Source organism: Populus euphratica, unplaced genomic scaffold (genome assembly GCF_000495115.2).
Source record: "Populus euphratica unplaced genomic scaffold, PopEup_1.0 scaffold61.1, whole genome shotgun sequence".
Classification (NCBI taxonomy): Eukaryota; Viridiplantae; Streptophyta; class Magnoliopsida; order Malpighiales; family Salicaceae; genus Populus; species Populus euphratica.
Window position 1 is genome coordinate 515,503 of NW_011499941.1, and position 27,584 is coordinate 543,086.

The window sequence follows — 27,584 nt, forward strand, 5'->3', positions numbered from 1 at the left end:
TAAGGTTATGAATAGAAAATGACAATAAATTATCTGAAAGAAAAATCAACTCTTCTAGTATGACTATGAAAGCAAACATTAATGAACAAGTGATGAAATCTCATAATAGAAACCAAAATAAAAAGCTTGATGTAAAGGAAAAATGAATTGAGAAGTTTAATAACAAATACTACATCTAGAATAAGACTTGATACCAAGCCAAGAATGATAGAAATAAGGCTTAACAAGGAAACCCTAGAAAAAGAAAGGACTATGTAAGCCATTATCATCGAGATTTATCACCTCATAAATAAAGTTTTAAAAATTAATTTGTTTATTGTTGTTTTTAAAGTTAACTTTATAAAAAATACCAAGAAATGATGGATAAATATTGGTGCCACAAGACATATATGTGCCTAGATAATGATGTTTTCCACTTACAAAGAAGTGGATAGTTAACACTTGTATATGAGAAATTCATTAACTTCCAAGGTATTGGGCATTAGGAAGGTTATACTAAAGATGAGTAATTAAAAACTTCTCACCGTTAACAATGTGTTTTATGTTTTTGATGTTAGGAACGACTTAGTTTCTATCTCAACATCAAGAAAAAATAGTTTTAAGATGGTCTTTAAGAGTAAGAAGGTTATATTTTTTTAAAATAAAATATTTATAGGAAAGGAGTATCTTACTAGTAACCTCTTTAAAATAAATGTAATAATTATTATAACCAAGGATGAGATGAATAATAATAAAAATATCTTTTTTTCTTGCTTTAAGTCGTGTGATACATGACATGACAAGTTAACATATGTTAATTATATTTTTATATAGAGATTACTTAATTTTGATTTATTACTAAGTATGGTTTTTAAAAAAGTCATAAGTGTGAAGTTTGTGTAGAATTAAAATTTACAAAAACTTTTTTTTTTAAGCAATTGAGGGAAGTAGCGAACCTGTAAATTAAATTCATTAGGACATTGATGATTTAAATTTTGTGCAAATAATAGGTAAAGTACTAGATTACTTTTATAGATGACTGTACAAGGTAATATTATAATTATTTGCTTCAAAAAAAAATGAGGCTCATGCAATGTTTAAACATTATAAAAAAAAGAAGAAGATGAGGCTCATGCAATGTTTAAACATTATAAGAATGATATTGACAAAACAACTAAATATGAAAATAAAGATAAAAAAATGATAAATATAGAGAGTATGAAACAATTTTTAGTGAATTCTATTTCTAAAACAATATTATCCACCAAATTACCATGTCTTATTCATTACAACAAAATAGCATTACATAATATAAAAACCTAACACTAAAAGAAATTATGAATGTCATGTTGATGAATTTAGGAAAACCTTAAAACTTGTGGAGAGATGCAATTTTAACCGCTAATTATATACTTCAAAAATACCCCATAAAAGTAAAAAAAAAAACCATATAAATTATAAAAATATAGATGATATTCCTACAAATACTATAAAGTGTGGGGTTATCCTGTAAAAATAATAGTATTAAAACCGAAAAAGATCAAGATAGGACTTAAAACTATGAATTGTGTTTTCATAGGATATGCTTATAATAACAATACATATCAGATATTCATCCTAATACTATAATTAAATATGAAAATGTTACATTCTTTTAACACGTGTTACTTAAAAAGTATAAGAGATTTGTTTAATTAAAAGAATAATCAAAGTTAGTAGTCATAATCAATTGTAAGATGATGAAGGTGAGAGGAGTAAAAATAAAAAAATGACCAACATAATTGGTTCTAATTTTTTAACATGATTGTTAGAAAATAAACCTCAAAATTAATTTAAATTAATATTATATCTTGAAACTTTTTTTTAGAAGGAGATAAACAATAATAAAATCAAATTTATTATGAATAATTAGATATGTAAAATAGTGGATCTTTCACCTTAAAGTAAATCATTAAGTTATAGGTGAATCTTTAAATGGAAGATGAAAGGTAATGAAACTATTGACAAATATAAAGCAATATTTATTGTTAAAGGATTCACAACAATCTTTTAAGACTCCAGTTGGTAGAATTAGAAATGGCTACATGTGAAATGTCTAGGATATTTAAAAATAAAACTAAAAATAATTAACCAGATATGGTCAATAGTAAGAGAATAAAAATTCTGTATGTGGATTTATTGAAACGGTATATACCAACACTGTATCTAATAAACAATTAATTAATTAAGATTGTTGAAACTTTGCCATTGTTGTATCTTCCCATTAGAATCAAGCCCTGCCAAATTCAACTTGTGACATAATATTTCACTATTGAGTAAGTATCTTTTTGAAGAAAAGAAACGGAAAAAGAAAAAAAAAGTAACATTTCAAACAAATTCGCATGCAACACTAGAAATATATATGCAAAAAATATCTAAATATTTAAAACATACATCAGAGTTATTCACATAGTTATACAATTAATAACATCATATTGAATTGAAATAATTGGTTTAAAAGTTAAAAGTAAAAAACTAACAAAGAAAAAAAATCATGAAAAAAATAAATAAAAAATGATTGTAAAGAGAAATAAGTTTGGTTTATTGTTGGGAAGATTAGGGTATTCCTAGGTTTTAGTGAGAGTTATTGGTATGACTTTAGATAACAAAGATAGAGAGATTGGATTTTAATGAGGACTATTGATGGAGGACAAATTAGGGTTTTTATCGCTTAAGATAAAGAGAAAATAAGAGAGTTGTGATTTAGATGATGAGAGAGATTCTAACTATGTATGGCTGTGTTAGATTTTGAATGAAGATAAAGAGAAAATCAGAGAACAAGAATAAAAAAATAATAAGAAAGGATAATAAAATTTAGGGGAAAGGAGGGGGTTGTAAAGTTTAATTTAATTTTTTTTTTAATACATGTTAGCTTTTTATAATTGGGTTAGATGTTGATTGAATCAGTTTGGTTTTGTTCAGTTAATTAATTTTGAAATTTTAAAATTAAAATTGAACTGAATCAAAATATTTTTTTAGATTTTTTAATTCTTTCACTTGATTTTTTTTATTTTTATTTTGATTTTTTCAATTAATATTTTTTTTTGGTTTTTTCAATTTAATAAGTTGTTAATGTTTTTGCTTAAAGCTAGTTATAAAGTTTTGTTAGCTATTACACCATGTGTTATACAGAACAAGAATTAAGCAGCAGCAAGTAACATCAAGCTTCCACAAACACGCAGTAAAATAACAAGGTACAAAAACTAAAAGAGCTTGACGGAAATTTCAAATTCTTGATGCCCCAGAGGTCGGAGACTGGTCCGGTTGGATAAAGCAAGCTAAGTTCAGCAGAATCATTGTCGACAGCAACGATGCCAAAATCTGAAGATAAAGCAGCCTAATCATGAACGAGGCACGACAAAAGAATGTATTGTCTAATTAGTGCACATCATACTGTATTGGATAATTATTATGTTTGGCATTTAACAATTATTATAGCACATAATAAGACAACATGCTATGACACCCTTAATTATATTCTTATTTATATAAATATAAAGTTAATAATCTAATTATTTCTTAATTGCGATCAAGTTTATAAATAACTAATTTATTATTTAACATGAATTGATAAATAAAATTAATTAGTTTTATTAACGTTAAAAGAATACTTAAATATCCCGTGTCAGTTCAAGCCTGCGGCTAAAAGCGCCGCCCACCTGACAGTCTCTTTCTTTCTTTATTTATTTTTGAACAAAACCATACCTGACACTCTTGGAGCCCAAACGAATTCCCTAAGGCATGTAGTTGATCATTATGATGGCAGTCATGCGAGCGCAGAGAGTAGATCTTGCCTTCTTGAAGGAGAAAGAAGTTCAACTGGACACAAAATGTTCTTTAGAAGTGGACTCTAATCTTTTTCCCAGGAGCTTATCACTGACGAGAGAGCGAAGGGAGGCTCAAACTTCATGCTCCCGGAGCAAATTAGAGGCCTGCTGCATAAGAATTGGCAGGTGGTTATTTCTCCGATTAATAAAGAAGCTGCGCAGATATATCAGCATACAAAGGTGTCACAATATGATTCATGCAACCAAGTATTTCTCGAGCCTCCCAAGTTGTCTGAAAAGAAGGCCTACAGAAGGATTTTTACTTCTAAGCAAGTAATAGCTGATGGGTTTTGTTTCTTCGGCTTTATGCCCCGTCTGTAACCCAGGAAACAAAAGAAATTAATTACTTTTTAGGTATCTATACCCCCCCCCCTCAGAACAGTACTTTCTGTACCGACATCACGACCCTTTTACGAGAAATATTCAGGGGCAAAACCAAACTACGGTTGGATGTATTTATGAGCTAGCTGCCATAATTGCTTTGAAACCGCCATCCATTTCCCCTAATAACAGCTCAACTTGCGGCTTCAAATTTTTGCTAAAGGTCAAGAAAAACCATCTAGTATCAGAACAAACACTGCCCATGCATTCGTGTCTTTTAAGCTTGATAATTCCATTCGAAAGCCACCTGTGTGTCCACATACGGAGATGCATGTGTTAAGCATTGCTGATGAGTGATTGGCATTTAGGCAGAACACATAATCATTGGTAGTTCTCTGCCTCGTTTGGATGTTCTCTACCTCCGCTGCTACTAAACAACCGATCATATAGGGTTCCTGGATCTTATTCCATCAATGAACAAAACGAAGAAATTAACTAGCATGAAATAAGCAGAAAATTGAGAACAAGACAGCTCCCCACTACAAGGCTCCCTAGTAATAACCAGGCAAATATTGCCAACAGAGCTAATGTTCTGGTGCCATAGGCACTAACACATCCATTGTTGCCATAGGGGTCACCTGCTCCGTCTGCTTTCTCATCTCTAACACCTTCCTGTGAGAGTTGGAGTGCAAAAAAGGAACAAAGGTAGGGCTGGCAGCTGGTCGATACTCTGGAAGGAGGCGGCCTGATCTGTACCGAACCCCACAAGCATTGCAAAGGGTTTTTGGCCCCAGTGGTCCTTCTCTCCATTGTGGAGTCTTTGTCACCTGACAATGTGTGCATCTCCTGGTTTCAACTGGCTGCTTCTTCTTCGGCGCCATCTCTACTGCAGAAGATAGCAGCATCAGATTCCTTTTCTTCTGTGTTTTCCTGGAAGAATCCAATATTTCCTCATCATTATAGTATTCTAATTCTGGATCTGAAGATGCCGAACAATAAAACTTTTTAGAGGCACAGGCAGTGGGGATGAAAGGGAATGTATGTCGCCGGGGGCGTGTCAGCTTGCTTCGAGGGCGCTTTACTGGTGTGACAAATTTGGGGTAACATGTTGTTGCATTTTCGGTGGGACAAGAACTGCCACTGCTTTCCAGGACAGAAACTGGGCTGGTAGCCTGGAACAGATGAGAATATTTGCTGTCTGAAGACCGACAAAGGTTGGGTTTGCTTCTGCTTGAAGATGCTTCAGCAGAGCTTGCCCAATGTTTTAACTGTAAAGATCCATCAAGCTGGGAATTATATAAAAGGTCAGTTGATAAAAGATAGAGAAATCTCCATTGCATTTATCTAGAGAATACTCGGATAAAAGACATTCTATCTTGTTTCATGGAAAAACAAACTAAAGACATCTACATTGTTTCTTCCAATTAACAAAAACATATTTAATTTAATGAGGAAACATGAAAAGCAAGCCACTATGGAACAAGTTATCCAAAAACCTAATGCTGCGATGTTGATATTACTTAACTATACTGAAACAGTTCAAGTTATGAGATTAATTCCAGCAGGAGTGACCAAACAATAGTTGAATACAAGGGCTTCAACAAGATTCAAATTACTATTTCTGCATGGTCCAACATCTACAACAAATTTTAATCAAATGACCCAAGAGATTCAATTAAGAATAAAATAGTAGTGATGAGAGGGAGAACAAGTCCAACATCTAGGAAATGATCAACATAAAAAGACATGCACCTTCTCCGGCAGCATCAACGGCAAGTGGGCATACTCTAATTTGTGCATTGCTTCATTGTTAAAAATGATAAAAAGGAAGAGCTTTTAAGAACCCAGTCAAATATTTTTAATTTCTAGGCAACTGTATGCAGACATGCATGTCTCATGTTAATGCCAAGTCCTAGTGCTCCCAAAGCTTCATCTGATCACTTTAGAGGCCATTTGCTACTGGTGATCAATGATCATTTTTATTCCTCCGTGCTCGCATTTCTCTCATGCATGTGAATGAAAATGCCATTTAGAATTGAGAGTCAATGCCATTTCTTCCTAGAATAAATGTTTGTTGCTTGCCTCTTGGTTCTTGCTAAAAAAAATTTAATGATCAGACTTTAACAAAAAGCTTTTAGGAAAAACAAAGCATATACTTCACTAGCTAATATTCCTTCACACAAAGCATCTATTTAATTTTATACAATAAATGAAAACTTGATAAATGCAACACAAGCTCACAAATTTTGCACTTTCTCCCGAACTATTAATTCATTCTTTCAATGAGCAGCTGTGAAACTCCCTTCTCAACAAAGGATACAAAGGAAAGCAAGGCATGAAAGACCAAAATGAAAACCTTAACTTCCTAGCAGATGGAGCAGAAAACTAATGGCAAATTAAGTAAGAGCATAGTGCAAAGAGATAGGTGATCAAATTCGCTTTTCAAAATAATAATTCTAATACCATAATACCACCAAACTTTTTCCAGACACCTAGTTTGAGCCCTTGGCACTTTATTATCCCACCTGTTGCTAATATTGTGACAAGAAATAACTTAACAGCTGACTAATATAGTTGCTACAGAACTTGATTTTCTTGTAGTTTTTCACTTGATGCTCATCTAGATTAACCAACATGCCAGAGCACTTCAAGCATGAGTTCCTTTTCAATGTGATTATTCAAGTTGTTCCATCCAGCAATGTTTCTTTGGTTCACGAATTACATCAAAATTGTATGTATGCCTCAGGATAACAAGAACACCTACCTTTGAAATATGCTAATGTAACTTGCAGCAGCTGCTGAGCAAATATAACAAATGCTTTAGCAAATTAGCAATGACACAAGCTCTCGACTAACCATATGAATACATGAAAAGACATTAGCAATTTGCACTTATTTGTGCATTGGAATTCTAAAAAGAAAATGTTAGTCAACACATGCTAAGGAAACCAAGAGGAGAATCGACCAGATGATTTAGTTAACAGATAGAGAACCTATACCAAAGTTTACAGAAGCAATGTAGAGATCAAGGAACAAAACCATGTTCCTCAATTCAGAACACATAGCAGACGGGTGGATACCCACACTCACGAACGAAAACAATGGCACACAGAAGAGATAAGAAAATCCCCAGATGTCCAACTTCAAACAAGATATCAGTCATTAAAACAAGCCCCGGCCCCCAATGTGTGTGTAATTGACATCAACAAAAGGAAGGATCATAGCAAGAGTACGGATGGAGTCTGTAAAAAATACAGTACGTTTTGCAGAGATAAGATAGTAAACAAGATAGAGCAGAAGCTACTTCATAATACAGATACGGGGTGTGAATGAAATAATAAATAAAACTCACCAAAACCGAACAAGAGTTATAGTTGGGTTCCAGGGAGGAGGCATCTTCACCACAGAGAGCGGTTGAAAAAGTGGTTAAAAGATGAGAGGACGGGGGCTCGAGATGTCGGAATTTAGACTCCCAGTCTTCTCCATCATCACCATTTGGTTCTACATCTTCCAAAGGGAAATCAAAGCACCCCAAAGTATCCTCGAAAAAATTATCCGGAACCCCACTGAAATCCTTGTCGAAAAACCAAGATTTACTCATCCCTGAAAAATTATTATTATTATTATTATTATAAGATGAAATAGAAACGGTTAAGAACACTCTATGCATTATTTATTTATTTAATCTATCCTATTCAAGGTCATTTTCAACTCGGATAATCCGTCGTTTTCTTCAAGCTTTTTTTTATCAATGCACAAACACACAATTAAGAGAGAGAGAGAGAGAGAGAGAATGCAAACAAATTTATGAATAATGAACAAAATAAAAGAGTTAAAAATTAAGAAACAAGGAGGAGGCAAGAAAAGAAGAAAGTAATTTGAAATTTGAAACAAAGAAAATGAAGATGGATGGAGGAGGAGACAATGCAACTGAAATAGGAACAAACAAACCTTCCTTCATTGCTTCCTTGCTTGCTTGGAAGAAATCAAGCCATAAGCGTGAAGAACGACGCAGTATTTTGAGTTTAGTGAAAGAAACACTATGTGTTGTGGAGACAAGAGAGGGGAAAGGTAAAATGGAGGTGACAGACAGAAATGATGGATTAATTAATTGGTTGGATAGAAAGAAAGAAAAGCAGGGAAATGATGTGTGGTGTGGTGCGGTTGCTTACAATACAGTTTGCCATTCTAGTATTTTTTTATTGAGATATATATTAAAATATTTTATTTTTTAAAATTTATTTTTAATATTAATACATTAAAGTAATTTAAAAAATTAAAAAATATTAATTTAAAACAACACAAATGGTTAAATTTTAATAAAAATAAAGTTGCACGGTAACTTCAACTAGGGTTTAGCTTGAAAAAATTATATTTTAAAAAATAAAAAAAGAAAGAGAAATCATAAATAGTAAAAAAAAATTAAACATATGATAAATAAAATAAATAAATAAATAATTTAAAATACCATCAACAAAAAAATTAAATATATGATAAAATAAATAAATAATTTAAAATACCATCAAAATAATATCTTAAAAAATATTGTTGTATTAAATTAATTTAAATTAAGTTAAGTTAATCTATCAAATCAATAATTAGGGTTATGATATCCTAATAATAATAAATTCTCTACAATAATTTTTTTTCTAATTCTTAATTTTTTAATTAATAATGAAAAGTAAGAGAATAAAAACAAGTAAAATATATTTTCCTCATTTAAAAAAGAATTAGCATATAGCATCATAAGAAATTCTCCCACATTATTGGAAAAGGCAAACCTCAATTTTATTCATTATTGTTTGATAATAAATTTTTATTCCTATAAAAATATTTTAAAACCTCTCTAAAATTAAATTATTAAAAACAATTAAAAACATTTTAAAACCTTTTTAAAATTACATTATTGAAAACAATTCAAAATATTTTTTGGTCACCCTCTAAGTTATTTTGTGTTAAATTTGTATCTCTAATAAGATAATAAATATAGAGCAAGTACATCAATATAATTAGATTAAAATAAAGTAATTAATACTATAATAAAAAAGTAATTAATGGCAAATCTTTTGTTAGAAAGAGACCGCCCATAACTACGGTACAAATAAAATTATATTATTCTTTATTAAATAAACATGTGTTAATTAGGAATTAATAAAAGGACTTAAAAATAAGAAAAAAAAATCTTTAGACTAAAACGAACTTTGCTTCCGAATATTAGATATATTAATTTTCTCTGTATTTTTCTTTTTAGTCCTAATTTTTTTTTATAAATTAGTCATTAATTGAAATATATAAGGATACAATTAAAAAAAATTAAGAATAGAAAAAACCTACAGTAAGTGTCCTAGGCATTTTAGTATATGTTATAATTTTTTATTTTTAGCCCCTGGTTTTCTTAAGCTATGTCTCTCTTCAGCAACTATTCATGTGGATTTTATTCTAATAATCATAATATATAATTAATCTGAATTTGATAAATATTGATTCTAATAAGTGATTTTTTTGAATATTTATCTAATTCAATGAATAATTGATAATGTATAGATATTTTTAAACTTGATTGGAAATCCAAACTCAAGATATGCAAATTTGTATCTCACATAGACATATATAGAACATCAATATTCTTTTTTTAAATTCAATGAAATATATACATCTCTTAATATTAATATAATACACAGTAGCATTTATAATTTTGTTATTATATATACATTAGCAATGGTTCCCATCTACATATATTTTTATCAATGATATTCTCTAATTACAATAAAATAAAATAAAATTTAGGAGAAAGCATTAGTGCTAATTAGGGCCTGATTTTTCCCTAATCTACTGCTTTCAATTGCAGAAAAATTTGGCAAAACTAGAGTCTAGGCGACTAAGGCAAGTCTACACTTTGATTTTACATGTCTTCTTTCATGTGTGAATGGAGAAGTTAGGTATTTCCACACCTAAAGATTGTCCATTGCATAAATGACATTCATCCAATTTTCTTAGGAAAGGGACCGGTTGAGAAAAAGTATAGAGATAGGAGACCTCATTGATAAAATTGGAAGTTGAGGGGACTAATATAGAAATTATATATAGTAGAGTGACTCATATGAGGTTTGTCCCGGGACTCTATATACGTGGCAATAACATATGTTATCGAAGACACCCCAATACATGTTAGCAAATCGACTCACATGATTGTATGCATTTAATGACCAATCAAGATAAAATGGAAGGCAAATGAGTTGAAGATCATAAAGTACCTTGCCTTTTTTTTCTTTTCATATTTTTCTCACTTAAATACTTTAATAATCTAACGAGACGAAATTAAGTTTCAAATTACCAAAAAAATACTAAATTAAAAAATAAAAGACTCAAATTTAAAACATAAAAAAAATACAAGACTCGTCATCAATTCAAGACAATTTTCTTTTCAATTTTAAAGTTTATTTTATTTAATTTTTAGTCAATTGGTTCGAGAAAGAAGGAATTTCGCTGGATAACAGTAGAAGAGAGAGAAGTTATTAGTTGTAACAATTCTTATAACAAAAATAATTAAATTTGATGTTAAAAAATTTTATTAGACAAGAAAAGTTTAATACTAGTCATTTTTTCTTCTAAACATCACACAATTAACAGATCAAGTTCAATTCTATCTGGTTTCTTTATAATAGTGTATATTTATTTCTATATAATTAACCAAAAATCATTTAAAAAAATATATTATTAAGTCTAAAACTTAAGTCGCTTAAGTTAAATTAAGTTAGTTTGAATATGTGATAGTCCTAGTATTTGAAAAACAAATATTTATTTTATATGCATTAAATTTTGAGTTAACAATTAAAACATTACTTTCAAATATTAAATAAATTAGTAACATATGTACAATTTAATTTACGGTTAAATGTTTTTTTGGTTGTTTTGGTACAAGTAGCAGTGAAACATGGGACAATTACTTTAATTAACAGAACCTAAGCCACGTGGAAAAACCATTATAGTTACACCTTTAATTATTGTTGATTATAATAGTAAATTGATGACTTTGCCCTTCACACAAAATCACACAATGTTGTCTTTCAGGTGTAAAATAATCTTTTCCCTATATTCATTTGTTATTTTAAATTTGTTTGGGGTGTCTTGGTCTTTTCATAATTTTTTACACATTTAAATTACTTTGTTATCTTTAAAAGCAAAAAAATTAACTTTGATCCAAGGTCTTTTTCAATATTTCCTTTTGACATGCACAGTATAACTACTCTACTCTGTTGACATTGGAATGAAATGATCTAAAGCTTGACTTTAGGGACATATCGGTCATTTCATTTTTTTGAAAATTGTTATTTAATTTTAGGGGCAATTTTATTGTTTACTTAATAAACAAATAAGAAAAAAAAAGAACAAATACACCAGCAAGTGAGTCACCTCGCAGTCTTTAGTCAATGATTATGGAGGTTCATGGCAGAAAAAAATCAACTTTAATGTATTCTTCCTAGCTGTTTGGCCATTATTGACTATAATTTTTTTTCTTTTTCTTTTTTCTTTAGTTTCATGCTTACCCTTGAAACATTTCACAACAACTTTTTTAATTTTTCTCTAAAGGATTTGTTTTTTTTAAAAAATTTGAATTAGTTTAAAAAATTGAATTTACTTTTTAATTTCATCCTCCATCAATTTTTTTCATTTCATATTTGGTGATCATTCTTTTAATTACTATTTATTTTATTTAAAATAGTTTTTAGAATTGATTTTTTTTTACATTTTCATCCTTTTTTATTATATTTACATATTATATTTTATCTTCATCCTTTTAACTATTTGTTTTAACCTTGATAAATTTTTAAAATTAATTTTTTTATTTTATTTTTTAACATTAAATTAAACTTTCTAAATGACTTCAAGTTTAGGATTTAACGAATTATGAATTTGAAAGATTAACCCAAGTTTAGAAAATTTGTTTGAGTTTATTTTTTTTAAATTTATTTATTTAATTTTATCATTTAATATTTGATTTAATTAGATATTGAACTTAGTAATTTGTTTTCTTTATATAGGATTTTCACTATTTTTAAAAGGATTTTGGGCCTTTATATTTCATTCTATCTTAGATTTAGCTTTTTTTAATATAAATTTTTTAAATTAAATTAAATTAAATTAATTGCTCAATATTTATTTTTAAAAATTATTATCTAATATATTATCATCTTAATTTATTTTTAATATTTTTTGAAGTTAGAAAAAATATGCTTAACCCGTATCATGGTGCAGGTGAAAAAACTAGTGATCAATTAACTACAGTGAATTACTTACTAATGTTACTGCAACAAACTAATTGGACATTCACTCAGGAGTTTTTCAATCAAATATTATAAGAATATTTCGAATATGATTTATTATTATTATTTCAAAATTTTATTAGACAAGAAAAGTTTAATACTAGTCATTTTTTCTTCTAAACATCACACAATTAACAGATCAAGTTCAATTCTATCTGGTTTCTTTATAATAGTGTATATTTATTTCTATATAATTAACCAAAAATCATTTAAAAAAATATATTATTAAGTCTAAAACTTAAGTCGCTGAAGTTAAATTAAGTTAGTTTGAATATGTGATAGTCCTAGTATTTGAAAAACAAATATTTATTTTATATGCATTAAATTTTGAGTTAACAATTAAAACATTACTTTCAAATATTAAATAAATTAGTAACATATGTACAATTTAATTTACGGTTAAATGTTTTTTTGGTTGTTTTGGTACAAGTAGCAGTGAAACATGGGACAATTACTTTAATTAACAGAACCTAAGCCACGTGGAAAAACCATTATAGTTACACCTTTAATTATTGTTGATTATAATAGTAAATTGATGACTTTGCCCTTCACACAAAATCACACAATGTTGTCTTTCAGGTGTAAAATAATCTTTTCCCTATATTCATTTGTTATTTTAAATTTGTTTGGGGTGTCTTGGTCTTTTCATAATTTTTTACACATTTAAATTACTTTGTTATCTTTAAAAGCAAAAAAATTAACTTTGATCCAAGGTCTTTTTCAATATTTCCTTTTGACATGCACAGTATAACTACTCTACTCTGTTGACATTGGAATGAAATGATCTAAAGCTTGACTTTAGGGACATATCGGTCATTTCATTTTTTTGAAAATTGTTATTTAATTTTAGGGGCAATTTTATTGTTTACTTAATAAACAAATAAGAAAAAAAAAGAACAAATACACCAGCAAGTGAGTCACCTCGCAGTCTTTAGTCAATGATTATGGAGGTTCATGGCAGAAAAAAATCAACTTTAATGTATTCTTCCTAGCTGTTTGGCAATTATTGACTATAATTTTTTTTCTTTTTCTTTTTTCTTTAGTTTCATGCTTACCCTTGAAACATTTCACAACAACTTTTTTAATTTTTCTCTAAAGGATTTGTTTTTTTTAAAAAATTTGAATTAGTTTAAAAAATTGAATTTATTTTAATTTGAATTAGTTTAAAAAATTGAATTTATTTTTCAATTTCATCCTCCATCAATTTTTTTCATTTCATATTTGGTGATCATTCTTTTAATTACTATTTATTTTATTTAAAATAGTTTTTAGAATTGATTTTTTTTTACATTTTCATCCTTTTTTATTCGGTTTTTAGAATTGATTTTTTTTTTTTTACATTTTCATCCTTTTTTATTATATTTACATATTATATTTTATCTTCATCCTTTTAACTATTTGTTTTAACCTTGATAAATTTTTAAAATTAATTTTTTTATTTTATTTTTTAACATTAAATTAAACTTTCTAAATGACTTCAAGTTTAGGATTTAACGAATTATGAATTTGAAAGATTAACCCAAGTTTAGAAAATTTGTTTGAGTTTATTTTTTTTAAATTTATTTATTTAATTTTATCATTTAATATTTGATTTAATTAGATATTGAACTTAGTAATTTGTTTTCTTTATATAGGATTTTCACTATTTTTAAAAGGATTTTGGGCCTTTATATTTCATTCTATCTTAGATTTAGCTTTTTTTAATATAAATTTTTTAAATTAAATTAAATTAAATTAATTGCTCAATATTTATTTTTAAAAATTATTATCTAATATATTATCATCTTAATTTATTTTTAATATTTTTTGAAGTTAGAAAAAATATGCTTAACCCGTATCATGGTGCAGGTGAAAAAACTAGTGATCAATTAACTACAGTGAATTACTTACTAATGTTACTGCAACAAACTAATTGGACATTCACTCAGGAGTTTTTCAATCAAATATTATAAGAATATTTCGAATATGATTTATTATTATTATTTCAAACATGACAAAACAAGTCATGCTAGTGTAATGTAGCAATAACAAGAGTATGGTAAGATTTGACTTAAGAGAGCACCGATAATTAGGTTAGACAAGAAAGGGAAGAAGAGGAGAAGGTAGGCTAGCAGTGCCATCGTCATGTCCTTTGCTTTTGGCATGGAGGCCCACCACCACCACTGATAGTAGTGGTAAATTTTCTGATGATGTTAGACATTAGTATGTATTTGTTTGGAAACCCTTTTTTCCATCATTTCCCCTAAAAATAAAATAATTCCAAATGGAGATTATCTATTTTCCACTTCAATAAAACACAACACTCCCAACAATTTCATTGCCATTTCCAAATTTTAGTCCTCAATTTAAATGGAATTGTTGTCCTAAACATAAAAAAAATATAACAACTTAAAAAAAACTTTGAAAAAAATCCGGCTTGGTAATTATCTTAACTAAAAAACTATAGTTATTATATGTAAAATTCCAAAACATTATTAATTATAACGAACTAATAATTAAAGGTATAAAAATAAAATCTTGACTCAACCAATAACCATAGTTACAAGAATGAACATTACAAAAAAAATTGATTTTCAATGAGTTCTTGAAAAAACATTTCATGAGGAATTAAAAGTAAAAGTAAACTCTTCCTCATAAGTTTTATTTCTGAATAATTAATTCATTTTTTTTCTTATATATATATAAAACTAAATACAAGCTAAATAACCCTTTTTATACCAGATAGAACATTTTAAACAAAGTTGAAAAAATAACAAAAGATTTATAAATAAAATAAAGAAAATAAAATCCTAAATCAACTTGGAAATTAATGCAATTTCTGTATAATATCTTCTGATCTTTATTGCAAGGGCTTTTTAATGTTGATCGCTATGAGATTTTAACCATATAGAAAAACTTTTAAAATCATCTTGAAAAATATAAACCCAATCAACAAGTCATATTGAAAATTATACCTATTAACATAAAATTACACTTTAGAAAAATATACCTAATCCACATGTAAATAGGAAAATAAGTTGAATTTACAAGTTTTGTAAGAAATACAATTCGAATATCTGAAATTATCCCATTAAATACCTATTTAACCTTTTTAGCTTTTAACTTTGTAATAAATCTAATCGGCACATGTAATGGATTATGTGGTGCTGTTTTATGATTCTTATAATGTGATATATTAGAAAACCTATCAATAACCACAATAATTAAATCCTTATCTTTTTTTAACCTATGTAGTCCTAAGATAAAGTTCATGAAAATATCTACCTAAAATTTCTTAGTTATAGGTAAAGAAGTGTATAACCCATGTGATAAGACCCTAGATTTAATTTTTCTAGACGTGATTCATCTATCATATACCCTTTATATATCATGTTTTATTTTAGGCCAATAAACATGCTCATGCAAAACCTTCGAAGTTTTTCTAACACCAAAGTTTCTTATTAAACCACCCTACAAGCTTTATGCATAAGCAATTTATGCATGAAACTATTATACACACAAGAAAAATCACTATCTTTGACATATAAATATTTAATATGCTCAAAACCCAGTAACTTTGCTTTCAAAGTAGAAAACAAAACATAACTCCTAAATAATGCATTGACCATTATATTATTATTATTTTGCTTGTACTTAATTATATATGAAAAGATTTCAGTAAATTCTACTCACTTAGCATGCTTCTTATTTAACTTATCTTATCTTTTTAAGTGCTTAAGTGACTAATGATCTAAATAGATACTGAATTTTTTTGGTCATAAATAATACTACCAAATCTCCAAAGTCCTCACTAATAAATAAAACTTCTTATCACAAGTTAGGTGATTTAGGTAATTTAATATTGCTCTATTAAGATTTTTAATAAAGTAGATAATTGGCCACTTCTCTAGCATTAAGAAAGCTTTAATACCAATTATTAAGGCATTACACTGAAATTTAAAAGCTTTAGAAAAATTAGGTAATGCTAGTAAAAATATTCAACATAGTCTTTTTTTAATTGAATTAAATGCATTCTATTGTTCAATACCCCAATTTAAACCCAATATATTTCTTAACAACTTTTATAAGTGATATGGTTAATATGCTAAAATCTTTATCAAATCTCATATAAAACTAGTTACACCATAAAAACTTTTTACCTTGGTAATAACTTAGATATGGGCTATTATTGGACAACCTTCACCTTTTTTTCTCATATAACTTTTGGACTAACAACATATCCAAGAAATACAATATTTTCTATTAAAAAGCACACTTATTTAAATTAGCATAATTTTTCATTCTTTAAAACATTAAGCAGATAACACAAATTTTCGATATGCTTATCTATACTTTTAATATATACTAAAATATAATCAAAATAAATAATAATAAACCTGTTTATAATGCACATAAAAAAGATTCATTAATCTCATAAATATGCTAGGCGTATTAGCAAGATCAAATAACATGACTATTCATTCATATAAACCATACATAATCTTAAAATCAATTTTTTATTTATCTTATTCTAATTTTATGATATCCACTTTTCAAATTCATTTTAGTACAAATATATGAATGTAATTCATTTAACATGTCATTTAACTTATGAATATGGTGTCTATACTTTTTTGTTATGTTGTTTATAGTATAATAATCAATACATATCCTCTAAGTTCCATATTTTTTAGGCATCAACTTCTCACCTTGCCTTACATGGACTAAATTAAAGGCTTTTGTCATCCTAAAACTCAGATTCATTTCTTGTCGCAAATATTCACCATAAATAAACTTACCTTGTTGCAAATATTCACTATATATAAACTTATATTCTCTTTTATGAACTCTTTAAACATCAACTTCTCAACTTGTCTTTGAAGCTTCTTTATCTTATCATGATTACCTTTATAGGCCGGTTAATTAGGAATCACAGCTCCAGGTATAAGGTTCATTTAATGCTCTATTCTTCTTAGTAGTGATGAGCTATTATGAACATCTTTACAAAACATAACCTTAAATTTCTATAACAAAGAAACAACAACACAAGGAATAAGAGGATCAAGTTTGTTAACATTAAAGTATGTCTTTTTGTATAAAAGTACAAATATGACAGGTTATTATAAAAAAACATTTTTGATCTCCTTTTTCTTTTGTATTTTTTATTTGTTTTTATCTTAAAACTCGTTTTCTCTTCCTTTCTTTCTTCTCTCCTTGATTTTTCTCTCCACTCTTGACTAAGTCTCTAATTTTTCTTTTTTGGCTGAATCTAGTCTTTCTCTCATCTTAAAGCTTACTATCAAATTTGTATTTTCACTTTTCTCAACCTCACTATTTCTTTTTAATTTTAATTTATATCATAAACTTATTTTAGTGATAATGACACAAGAGTGATGGATCTTTCATCTTTTACAAATAAATATCTATTCTTAAATACATCATATACAACCCTTATTTCAAACCATAATGACTTTCTCAATAATAAATGACCCGCATGTATAGGAATAATATCACAAAAAACTTCATCACTATATTTTCCAATAAAAAACAAAATCAAAACCTATTTAATCACATTCATTTCATCAAATTTATTCAACTACTAAAATCTATAAGGCCTAAAATGTTTTATAGTATTCAAATTCAACTTTTTAACAAATGTAGTGTTATTCATATTAGCATAACACCCATCATTTATACTCATATTATATATCTTATTATTGATGTGGCATCTCATGTGAAAAATATTTTTCTTTTATTACCCCAAATCATCATTTTTAATTTGAATATTCAATACTTGTCTAATCACAAATGACTTACTTTTAACCAGAAACTCAATATTATTATCAGTAACATCTTCAAATGGTGTGATATTCTCATCATTGGTTTCAATTTTAGATTCAATCTCTTTATAATCATATAATATCATAATTCTCTTGTATGAACATTGAGATACTATGTGATTTATTCTTAAACATTAAAAATACTTAATTTCATGATTATGAGGTGTTTAAGTAATATCATATAATACTTAATTTATTTTATTTTTTAATATTGATTTGAAAATAGCTCTTTTTAATTATAAAGCTTTACTTTCTTTCTTTAAAAAAAAAAAAGATGTTGCAAACTAAAGAATTGAAAATACAAAAACTAATAACATGAAAAATTAAAGATAAATAGATTGCTTAGATACCAATTGATATGAATCTAGAGGTTAAGAATTTTAGAACTCATGATTAAAATAGAAAAAACCCCAATAAAACTAAAATCATGTTATTAAAAACCTAATTTAATGATTATTTGAATCAATAATATGAAGTTATTAGATAAAAGTCCACAACTTATTGATTACAAAGAATTAAGAGCTTAAAATGTAAGCATGAACATGACAAAGATAGTTATTTTTTTATAAGTTTTCAAGAGTTCGATAAAAAACAAAAAATGTTCCCGCATATATTTAGTTGTTTTGTTCACATGCGTGATAAGTTTCAACTTCTAATTCCACTGAAAATGTTCCCGCATCTCACCTACAAGGTTTCAACTTCTAATTCCTCTGAAAATGTTCCCGCATCTCACCTACAAGCTTCTCTTGTGTTGAAAATCAGTGTTTTATCACGGATACTTAAGCATGAGCATGAACATCAATAACAACTCTTTCTTTGCGCTTCAACCAAAATAAAGTCTTTTTTCAGACTATCTTGGAAGCATATCTCAAGTCAATGTTGTTGTCCCTCTCTAAATATGTTGTCTTTGCATATCTTGTAGATTGTTTTATGAAAATTATAGGAAATGGTATATGAATCTCGAAAGTGCCTAGCCAGATCGAATATTTTGAGAAATTAAACTGAACATTTGTTATACTAACAATATGAACAGGGGGCTTTGGTGCAGCAACAAAGTCAAAATTAGTTGAATTAATTGTTAATGCGAGAAGGGCCTTTTTTAAATTGTCTGGTTGGCGATGGTGAGGTAGCCATGTATTGTTTTGGAGTGAGATTCAAGTTCTCTCACCGAACACTAGTTGATTTTGAAGGCAAACTTTTTGCTTGCATTGGCAGATATCTCTCACTAGCATGTAAGACATGTTCATCTCACCTTCCTTCCTTGTGTCCTACGACTCGGCTAGCATCCTCATAATTGTTAAGAGTTAAAGGTATAGCTGTTAATAGATTAGCTAGATCATTACCTTACGGAAGGACCTATCGTCACTGTAAATTCCACATTAGGTAATTTGTATGGGAAACTTCCATGTTAAATGGGATAAACAAGAGGGGAAATTAGCTGAAAATTGTGTCTTAATCATTTGAAACTGAAAATTTACCTTCTTGACCGTAATCTTGCCTCAACCTTCTTCCTTCTGGAAGTAAGCGAAATCATGGGAGATCAAAATAAAACAAAAAACCGAACAATCCCACATAGTAAAAATAATCATTAAAGAGTTAGGCACAAAGCTTTGTTGCCTACATATTTACGGGTGAGGGTGCTAAAGTTGCTTTGTCATACAACCTCCCCACCATATAACCAAACACACAGGCATACACATTTCAAGCCCATTTCATCTCCAAAAACCTGCTTTAAGTTCATCTCCAGGATTCCGGTGACTGCATGGAGTTGTAGGGGCCCTGCATTTATTGTAAGTACAGAGGCAGATAAAGAATTCCAAGGTTTGTATACTTTGTATAAATCGAATCTACATATACACTTGTTTTAACTACGTGATAGTGATGTTTTCTTTGTGAGTTTCCAGGGCTGCTTAAATCCCATACACAACATTTCTGTTTTCTTTGATTTTTCAGGGCTCCTCACAACCCCCAGCAAATTTATCTTCGTTCAAGGTACTTCATGTGCATGTACCATGTATATGTGTGTCTGGTTTTCTAGTCCATGATCAACACTCTCATTGTCTATGTAGCCTCAGAATTGTTCCTTCTGAAGGAGAGTTGCTTAGCTAGCCAACTAATCAATTAATACGTGAAGCTTTGGCCAATCAATTATAAAAGCATAAAAATATATTAAGGTTTTGTTCTTACTTATCTAATTAACCTTACGTTAAGTTGGGACAGAACCACCTTATGTTAAGACGACATATATGAATTCTACACTTCATTAACAATGGAGCACTACTTACCAAACTCTATCATGCGTAGACTCAATCATCATCATCACCAACCGCAGTTGTTTTATCATTTCATAGAGCTATAACTACTTTGATGAAGCTTGCCTATCCCTAATCTTGAAATAGTTTCCTTGTTAACTAATATTTCTCTTGCAGTATACACTAATTAGTCAATTGACGTAAAAAATATGTGTTAATGTATCATAGAATTATATATTTATTGACTCTATGACACAGGCAAGCATATGCTATGCTAGTTAGAAGTATGTCATCTCTCAGACCTTATCTTTTTGCAGGTATAATTCTCCGTCAGATGGGAGAAATGCCGAGCTTCCAATTGGGTGTTATTGGGGCCCTGTTCCTTTCAGTTGCATCATCTGTCTCCATTGTCATTTGCAACAAAGCTTTGATGAGCAATCTCGGATTCCCATTTGGTAAAAACTTGTTACCTGCTCAAATTAAGAGGGCATGCATTCTTTTGAAGATTTCTTTTCATTTTGCCATAGTCATTAAGAACCAGGAGTTGCGAATTGAAGCATTTTATTGGATTTCTCACCATAAGAAGGCAGAAAAAAATTACCTTTCTTTTTTCCTTGGATGTTGCAGCTACAACTCTCACTAGCTGGCACCTCATGGTAACATTCTGCACACTTCATGCGGCACAGCGTCTCAATTTGTTTGAGTCCAAATCCATTGACATGAAGCCTGTGATGCTCTTTGGAATTCTAAATGGGGTTTCGATTGGACTTCTCAACTTGAGTCTTGGGTTCAATTCTATTGGATTCTACCAGGTACACCTCAATTCTACTTTCACTTCCAAATCGGCTCGCCAAGTTGATACAGTTCTTCTTTTTTTTTTCCTTTTACCCGCTCTTGGTCCTGGAGATGTTATATTTTCTTCTTCTTCTTCTTTACATTGCAGATGACCAAACTAGCAATCATACCATTCACTGTCCTATTGGAAACTCTGTTCCTCAAGAAGCAATTCAGGTTACTACAGTCCTGCATATTTTTATATAAATATCAGATCAGATATCAATATACAGCTTGTATTGCTTTAATGTTATATGATTTTTCTCCAAGCACTCTATTATATTCTCTACTTATCGCAGCCAGAAGATAAAGCTTTCGCTCTTTGTCTTGCTTGTTGGAGTTGGCATTGCCTCTGTGACTGATCTCCAGCTCAACTTCGTGGGATCAATTCTCTCTCTCCTAGCCATTATAACAACCTGCGTTGGGCAAATTGTATCCTTTCTTTGCATACGCCATTGATTGTTTTCACTTCAATTCGGTGTTACATTATCATACTTCAGCTGGTAATGATCTCGGGGAATAATTTGACTTTGAAAATGAAAACAAACTTGTTCGACTTCATAAACTACATATATATTCCAAGAAAATCATTAGCCTGCTAATGCTGCGCCTAGAGGGACAAGTTCATTCTTAACTTGATTAATTCTCGATCAGCTGACAAGTACAATACAAAAGAGGCTAAATGTGTCTTCCACACAGCTGCTTTACCAGTCAGCCCCATTTCAAGCAGCAATTCTCTTTGTGTCAGGCCCTTTGGTGGATCAATTCCTCACGAGAAAGAACGTCTTTGCATACAAATATTCTTCACTAGTCTTGGTATATATCCTATTCCCATCTCTCTCTTGTTCGTGTTTTCGTGCTCTGACTATATATATATATATACACACATGAAAGAGTGACAGAAAGCATTTATCCTTGAAAAACTTCGCAGGCATTCATTATACTTTCATGCATTATATCTGTGTCTGTGAACTTCAGCACATTCATGGTTATCGGCAAGACCTCACCAGTTACTTATCAAGTGCTTGGACACCTCAAAACTTGCCTTGTTCTTGGCTTCGGGTATACTCTGTTACATGATCCTTTCACAATGAGAAACATCATTGGAATACTAGTTGCTATCTTTGGCATGGGCCTCTATTCATATTTCTGCGTCCAAGAGAATAAAAAGAAACAATCAGTGGACCTTTCACTAGCTTCCCAGGTACTATATATATATATATTACTGATCTTTTGACATGAATATCTCTGCTCATTGTTTAGGAACTGAAAACAAATTGCTACTCCTTGTTTGTTTCAGATGAAAGATAAGGATAGCACTCCAATTTTGGGCATGCAGGATAAAGAAATCAGTCACGACGCGAAGAAATCAACAAAGGACTCTCTTGTTTAATTTGTCATAAAGAAGTTCATGGATGTATCGGGTGTTTGCTCTACCAGAAACAATTAATTTGTTGAGTATAAATGTTTTTTATTCTTTTAATAGACAGTACCCATTCACTTTTTTACCATTTTATTAATTTTAGCTCTAAATAAATCATAGCACAGATCATTTTTTCCCATTCTTCTGCTATAAATCTAATAATGTAACCTATCAAATCAATAATCAGACAAAATTAAATCAATAAATATCCTATTTCATAAGATGAATTACTGAATAATAAAAAAAACGACTCCAAGATATGTCATGTTGTGCAGATTTAAGGTAAAATTATGAGATATTGAGTCTTTTGCATAGTATATTAAAATAACTTAAAAATATAAAAAAATATATATTTTTTTAAATTGAACCCAACAAACACTAAGATTCGATAAAAAAAAAACAAAAAAAACAAAGATGGGGACAAAATCAAAGATATACTCTGAATTTTCAGGGGGAAAAAAAAACCCGTAGGCTTTATAAATCTTTTACATGATATACAGTAGCAACTTTGAGTGGTTAATGATTTTTACATTCTCATAAATTGACCATGAAAATCTCACGTAGAAACTCGATATCTTTGAGATTCAAAATCATGATATATGTTAAGGCCTGATTCTTTTAATCATCAAGGGACTTTTGATGTACGATGCAATATCCTTTTTAGAAAAATAAGTTTCTTGGTTATTTTTTTTTTATTCAGCTTAAGAATTTTTTTTCTATTCTATATTATTATATATTTCTTAGTTTTTTCTATTTAAAGAGAATAATTTTTCTATTTTATTTTTCCTATTTATTATTACTAGAATTTTCTATTTTTTTGTATAATATATATATATATATATATATATATATATTTAAAGTTATAATAGCCTCGTGACAAGTAAGACTTTAATGAGCGAAAATTCAATATTTTTTGTGTCTATTAAAGTATAACTAATAAAACTAGAAAAGAAGTACGATGATATTTGTTTCAAGTAAAAATCTTCAAAAATGGGCAGAGAAATCCATAATTTTTGTTGTTCCAAATATAATTGGGCAGAAGAGCTATTATAATCTTTTATATTGAAAAAACTAAGCCTTGGTAATATTTAATGGAAAAGATAAAACCTATTAATTTTTTATATAGAAAAAACTAAATTCCTTAATAATTATTAATAGAAAAATAAAATATGAATTTTGAAAAACAGGATGTGTGTGTGTGTGTGTAAAGCATCCTTTTGTAACCCAAAAAGTAAAATGGCTTTATTGTGCATAACAGGGGGAATCAATGATCATGATGGCAATTTGGTGTGGCGAAGGCTGTCTGGTGGGTGTGGTGATAGCAACGGATGGGCAACATGCATCTAAATTCTAGCGAAATAGACCAAGACCATGGTTGCTTTAAAAGACACTATTACTAATGTTTTTTTAGGGGTGTGATAGTAATTTTATTTAAAAAAATATTAAAATGATATTTTTTTAAAAAATTATTCTTGACATATTAGTACATCAAAATAATTTAAAAATATAAAAATATATTAATTTAAAATAAAAAATTAAAATTTTCAAAAACACTTTACAATCACAATGCCACTGAGTAAATTCGACCCATTCATAATATTTTAGATTACTTCAATCACAAATAATATTTTACTATGCACATGTATTATTTTATTCTTAGATTTTTATTCATGTTTATGTTCTAAATAATCTACTTAAGTTGTTTTATACTTAAAAATATTATAAAAGATATAAAGTGTTAAAAAAAACTAAATAAAGTATTTTTAGTATAATTTCAAGCAAATACTTAGAAATAATATATTGGATATTAAGACAAGTTATTGAAGTTAAGAAATGCAAATTCTAATTGTGAATTCAACTTCAACAAGAAATCCTAGTTGGATTAAAAATAGTCAAAGCAAATATATCACATTGAACTATTGTGTATTATTTATATCATATCTGAAGCAAAAAATAAAATTTTAATGTAATTTAAGTTGAGTTACAAACTAGACTTTCAAGTTTTTTTTTATCCACATATGATATACCCATTAACTTGTATAGACAAGAGAGAATCATATCTTTAGAGTTGAGTTTGAGATCTGCCAGCAAACTTATTAATGATATGGCAAGGTTCTTACATGACTAGAAAGCTCTTTTAGAATGTCATAGTCAATGTACAAATTATTAGAGTCGAATTATTACAAGGAAACCTTAAAATAATTTAAGTAGGAATTAGTTAATTACTAAGAAACTTCTCTGTCTTCTCAAATATATATTATAAACAACCCTAACCTCTGAAAAAGTAAGGGATCACGTTAAAAACATAGGAGAATAGAGGAGGGGGTTCTATTGTTTTCAAAATTATTTTTTTGTATCTTTTTTTTTTAGAATTTGCAATAAGCTTAATTTTTTTTAAAGAGGTTATTACTCTTGAATTTCAAATTATCATAAGGATTTGTGATTAAAATTATTCTATATTTGATTACGATATATAAATATTATATGTTTTTCTATGATTATATTTAATGATTGATAATGTAAATTCTATATGATAATATGTTTTTTTGTTATAAATCTATTGCTAGTTGATTAGTTTATGTCAAATGCAAGACTAATTAATTTAAGTAGCAAAAGTGTTCAATTTTCAAACCCATATTTGATTATTTGTTACTTGAAAATTATAATTCTTGATTAAATTAACTCACATGTTTAATTATCATGAATTAATTACACCTATCTTGATCTTAATAATGTTATGTAATAATTAAATCTTGCATGCTTAATGAAGGTTATTATGTAATTAGTGTTAATTGATGTACGAATGTTAGATTACCTAAAAAGTAAATATAGGTAGAAAAAATTATTATTTTTCATAGTTGATTTATTTATGATCACACATCATATTAGAAAACATAACTAAATTTAATTATTGAAGTTTAATTATGATTGAGGAAAACATCTTATAAAGTAAAAAAAATTTCTCTCTATTTTTTATATTTTATTGATTTGTCACTTAAAATTGATTTTTTTGTTTTCTTTGCTTTTTAATAAGTTATTTTTAGTTATTTTAATGATAGAAAAAATGTGAAACTCAAGAGCAAATTATACAAAAAAGGAGGGATTTATAATAAATTAATTTTTTATAATATAGAAATAATGGAACTACAAAAATAAAATATAATGATAATAATGATGATGATAGAATTTATTAGTTTTGAAGAACAAAAAAGAGAAAGCCTAAATTGTGAAAAAGAGAGGGGAATTTCATATTTTATTCAAGGAAAATGAGAGAGAAAAACACCAAGGTTTAACAAATTTTCAATCCTAGACAAATCTAGAGGAGAAAAATATCATTGTACAAGAGAAATTGCAAGGAAACAAATGTGGGAATTTTAAAGAAATGGACGGTAACAATAAACTTTAGGAATTATTGTTCATTGAATTTGATTAGCCTGTTCCATATACGGGAGGCTAATGATGTTAGCTAAGTTGGCAAATATCGACATGATCATTATATGAGAGGAGGAATATATAACTTATTTAACTATTTGGATTCAAAATAGTTAATGATATTGACAGGTGATGTTGATATCGATAAAATTTATGAGACTTAATTATTTTTCCGAGGTGAAAGCTAATAATGTCAAAAATCCTTGATATTAGCATACTTGAGGACCTCCCAAGGTAACATGGAACATTAACTAACTATTTTGACCCAAAAGTAGTTAATGACAACAACGGTCGTGTTAGTGTTTGTATTTTTATGAATTTGATAAGTTGATCTTAGGACGGGCAACTAAAGACACTTATAGGGGTTATTAGCATTGGTATTAGTCTTTTTAATGTAGGGAGAAGTGCTAGGATGTATACCCTCGATCAAAGCTTGGATTGTAAAAAAAAAAAAAAAACATAATTAAAGGAAACAAATTTGTTAATCTTTAACAAGGGCTTAACTGTGATGTATAGAATTGTATTTGACTTAAATAGGTAGATATGTTGTATAATTTTTCTTCCATGAAATTGTTTGTATTTTTTTTAATTATATGAAAATTTTTTGTTTTGCAAGTCCATCTCATTCATGTCAGGAGTAGAATTTAGGTTCTTTAATCCTTTTTTGTATAAGTTAGGAACTTAGAGATTCTTCATGTAATTTTTTTATATAGTATACATGTAGCCTAAATATACTAAATATAATAGTATACTCCTTGTATTATTTTGTGTTTAGAATATTAAATATATCAATATATGCTTGGGATATTATAATGTACTAGTTTATGTTTAGATTGCTAAATTGTGTTGTGTTTATATATAAAATTTCAGTGTTTGAATGATTTTTTTAATTACTAATTTATGTATGTGATATAAGATGGAGATTGAGTGTGAAGATTTATCTTGAGTATATTCTCGAATGAATTAAATGGTTGAATTGGACCAATTGTGGATGTGTTTGTAGATGGATGTGATTATAAATACATGTAGGGTAAATTGTCGATAATTTAGGATCTCTTGGTATTGAGAAAACTTTGTCAAAATTTCATTAGAAATTTCAATGACCTCATTGTAAGAAAATAAAAATAAAATTATGCTTCATTTATACATGAAAGTTAAATGGACAAACTGATCTAACTATTAGGATTGTTACAAAAAAATCTCCCTTTTAATTATTTATTATTTAAATTGCATATTAGTTGATTATTTCATATCAATAATATTTAGTATATCTTTACTTTATTTGCTTTAAATAAAACTTAAATAGCCTGCCTTGATTAAATAATTAAGTTCTA

The 27,584-nt window shown here is 28.3% G+C and overlaps 2 protein-coding genes across 6 annotated transcripts; one reads left to right on the top strand and one right to left on the bottom strand.

Moving 5' to 3' along the window:
• Positions 1-4,437: 4,437 nt before the first annotated feature.
• Positions 4,438-8,332, bottom strand: LOC105137028 (GATA transcription factor 11-like). Of its 2 annotated transcripts, none has more exons than XM_011042590.1 (3): positions 8,118-8,332; positions 7,519-7,769; positions 4,438-5,434 (listed from the first exon to the last, which is right to left on the bottom strand). In XM_011042590.1, exons 1-3 carry the CDS (start codon positions 8,125-8,127, stop codon positions 4,751-4,753), a joined length of 945 nt encoding a protein of 314 aa, XP_011040892.1. In that variant the 5' UTR covers positions 8,128-8,332; the 3' UTR covers positions 4,438-4,750. The 2 variants fall into 2 exon arrangements, with proteins under 2 accessions (XP_011040892.1, XP_011040891.1); XM_011042589.1 differs by having other exon boundaries at positions 4,438-5,452; positions 8,118-8,331.
• Positions 8,333-19,893: 11,561 nt separating this feature from the next.
• LOC105137029 (uncharacterized membrane protein At1g06890-like) lies at positions 19,894-22,942 on the top strand. Of its 4 annotated transcripts, none has more exons than XM_011042591.1 (9): positions 19,894-20,130; positions 20,214-20,301; positions 20,879-21,016; positions 21,189-21,373; positions 21,505-21,572; positions 21,695-21,827; positions 22,050-22,211; positions 22,327-22,599; positions 22,696-22,942. In XM_011042591.1, the coding sequence occupies exons 3-9, from the start codon at positions 20,896-20,898 to the stop codon at positions 22,786-22,788; spliced, it is 1,035 nt and encodes a 344-aa protein (XP_011040893.1). In that variant the 5' UTR covers positions 19,894-20,130; positions 20,214-20,301; positions 20,879-20,895; the 3' UTR covers positions 22,789-22,942. The 4 variants fall into 4 exon arrangements, with proteins under 4 accessions (XP_011040893.1, XP_011040894.1, XP_011040895.1 ...); XM_011042592.1 differs by having other exon boundaries at positions 20,263-20,301; XM_011042594.1 differs by having other exon boundaries at positions 19,927-20,131; positions 20,207-20,301.
• Positions 22,943-27,584: the final 4,642 nt, after the last annotated feature.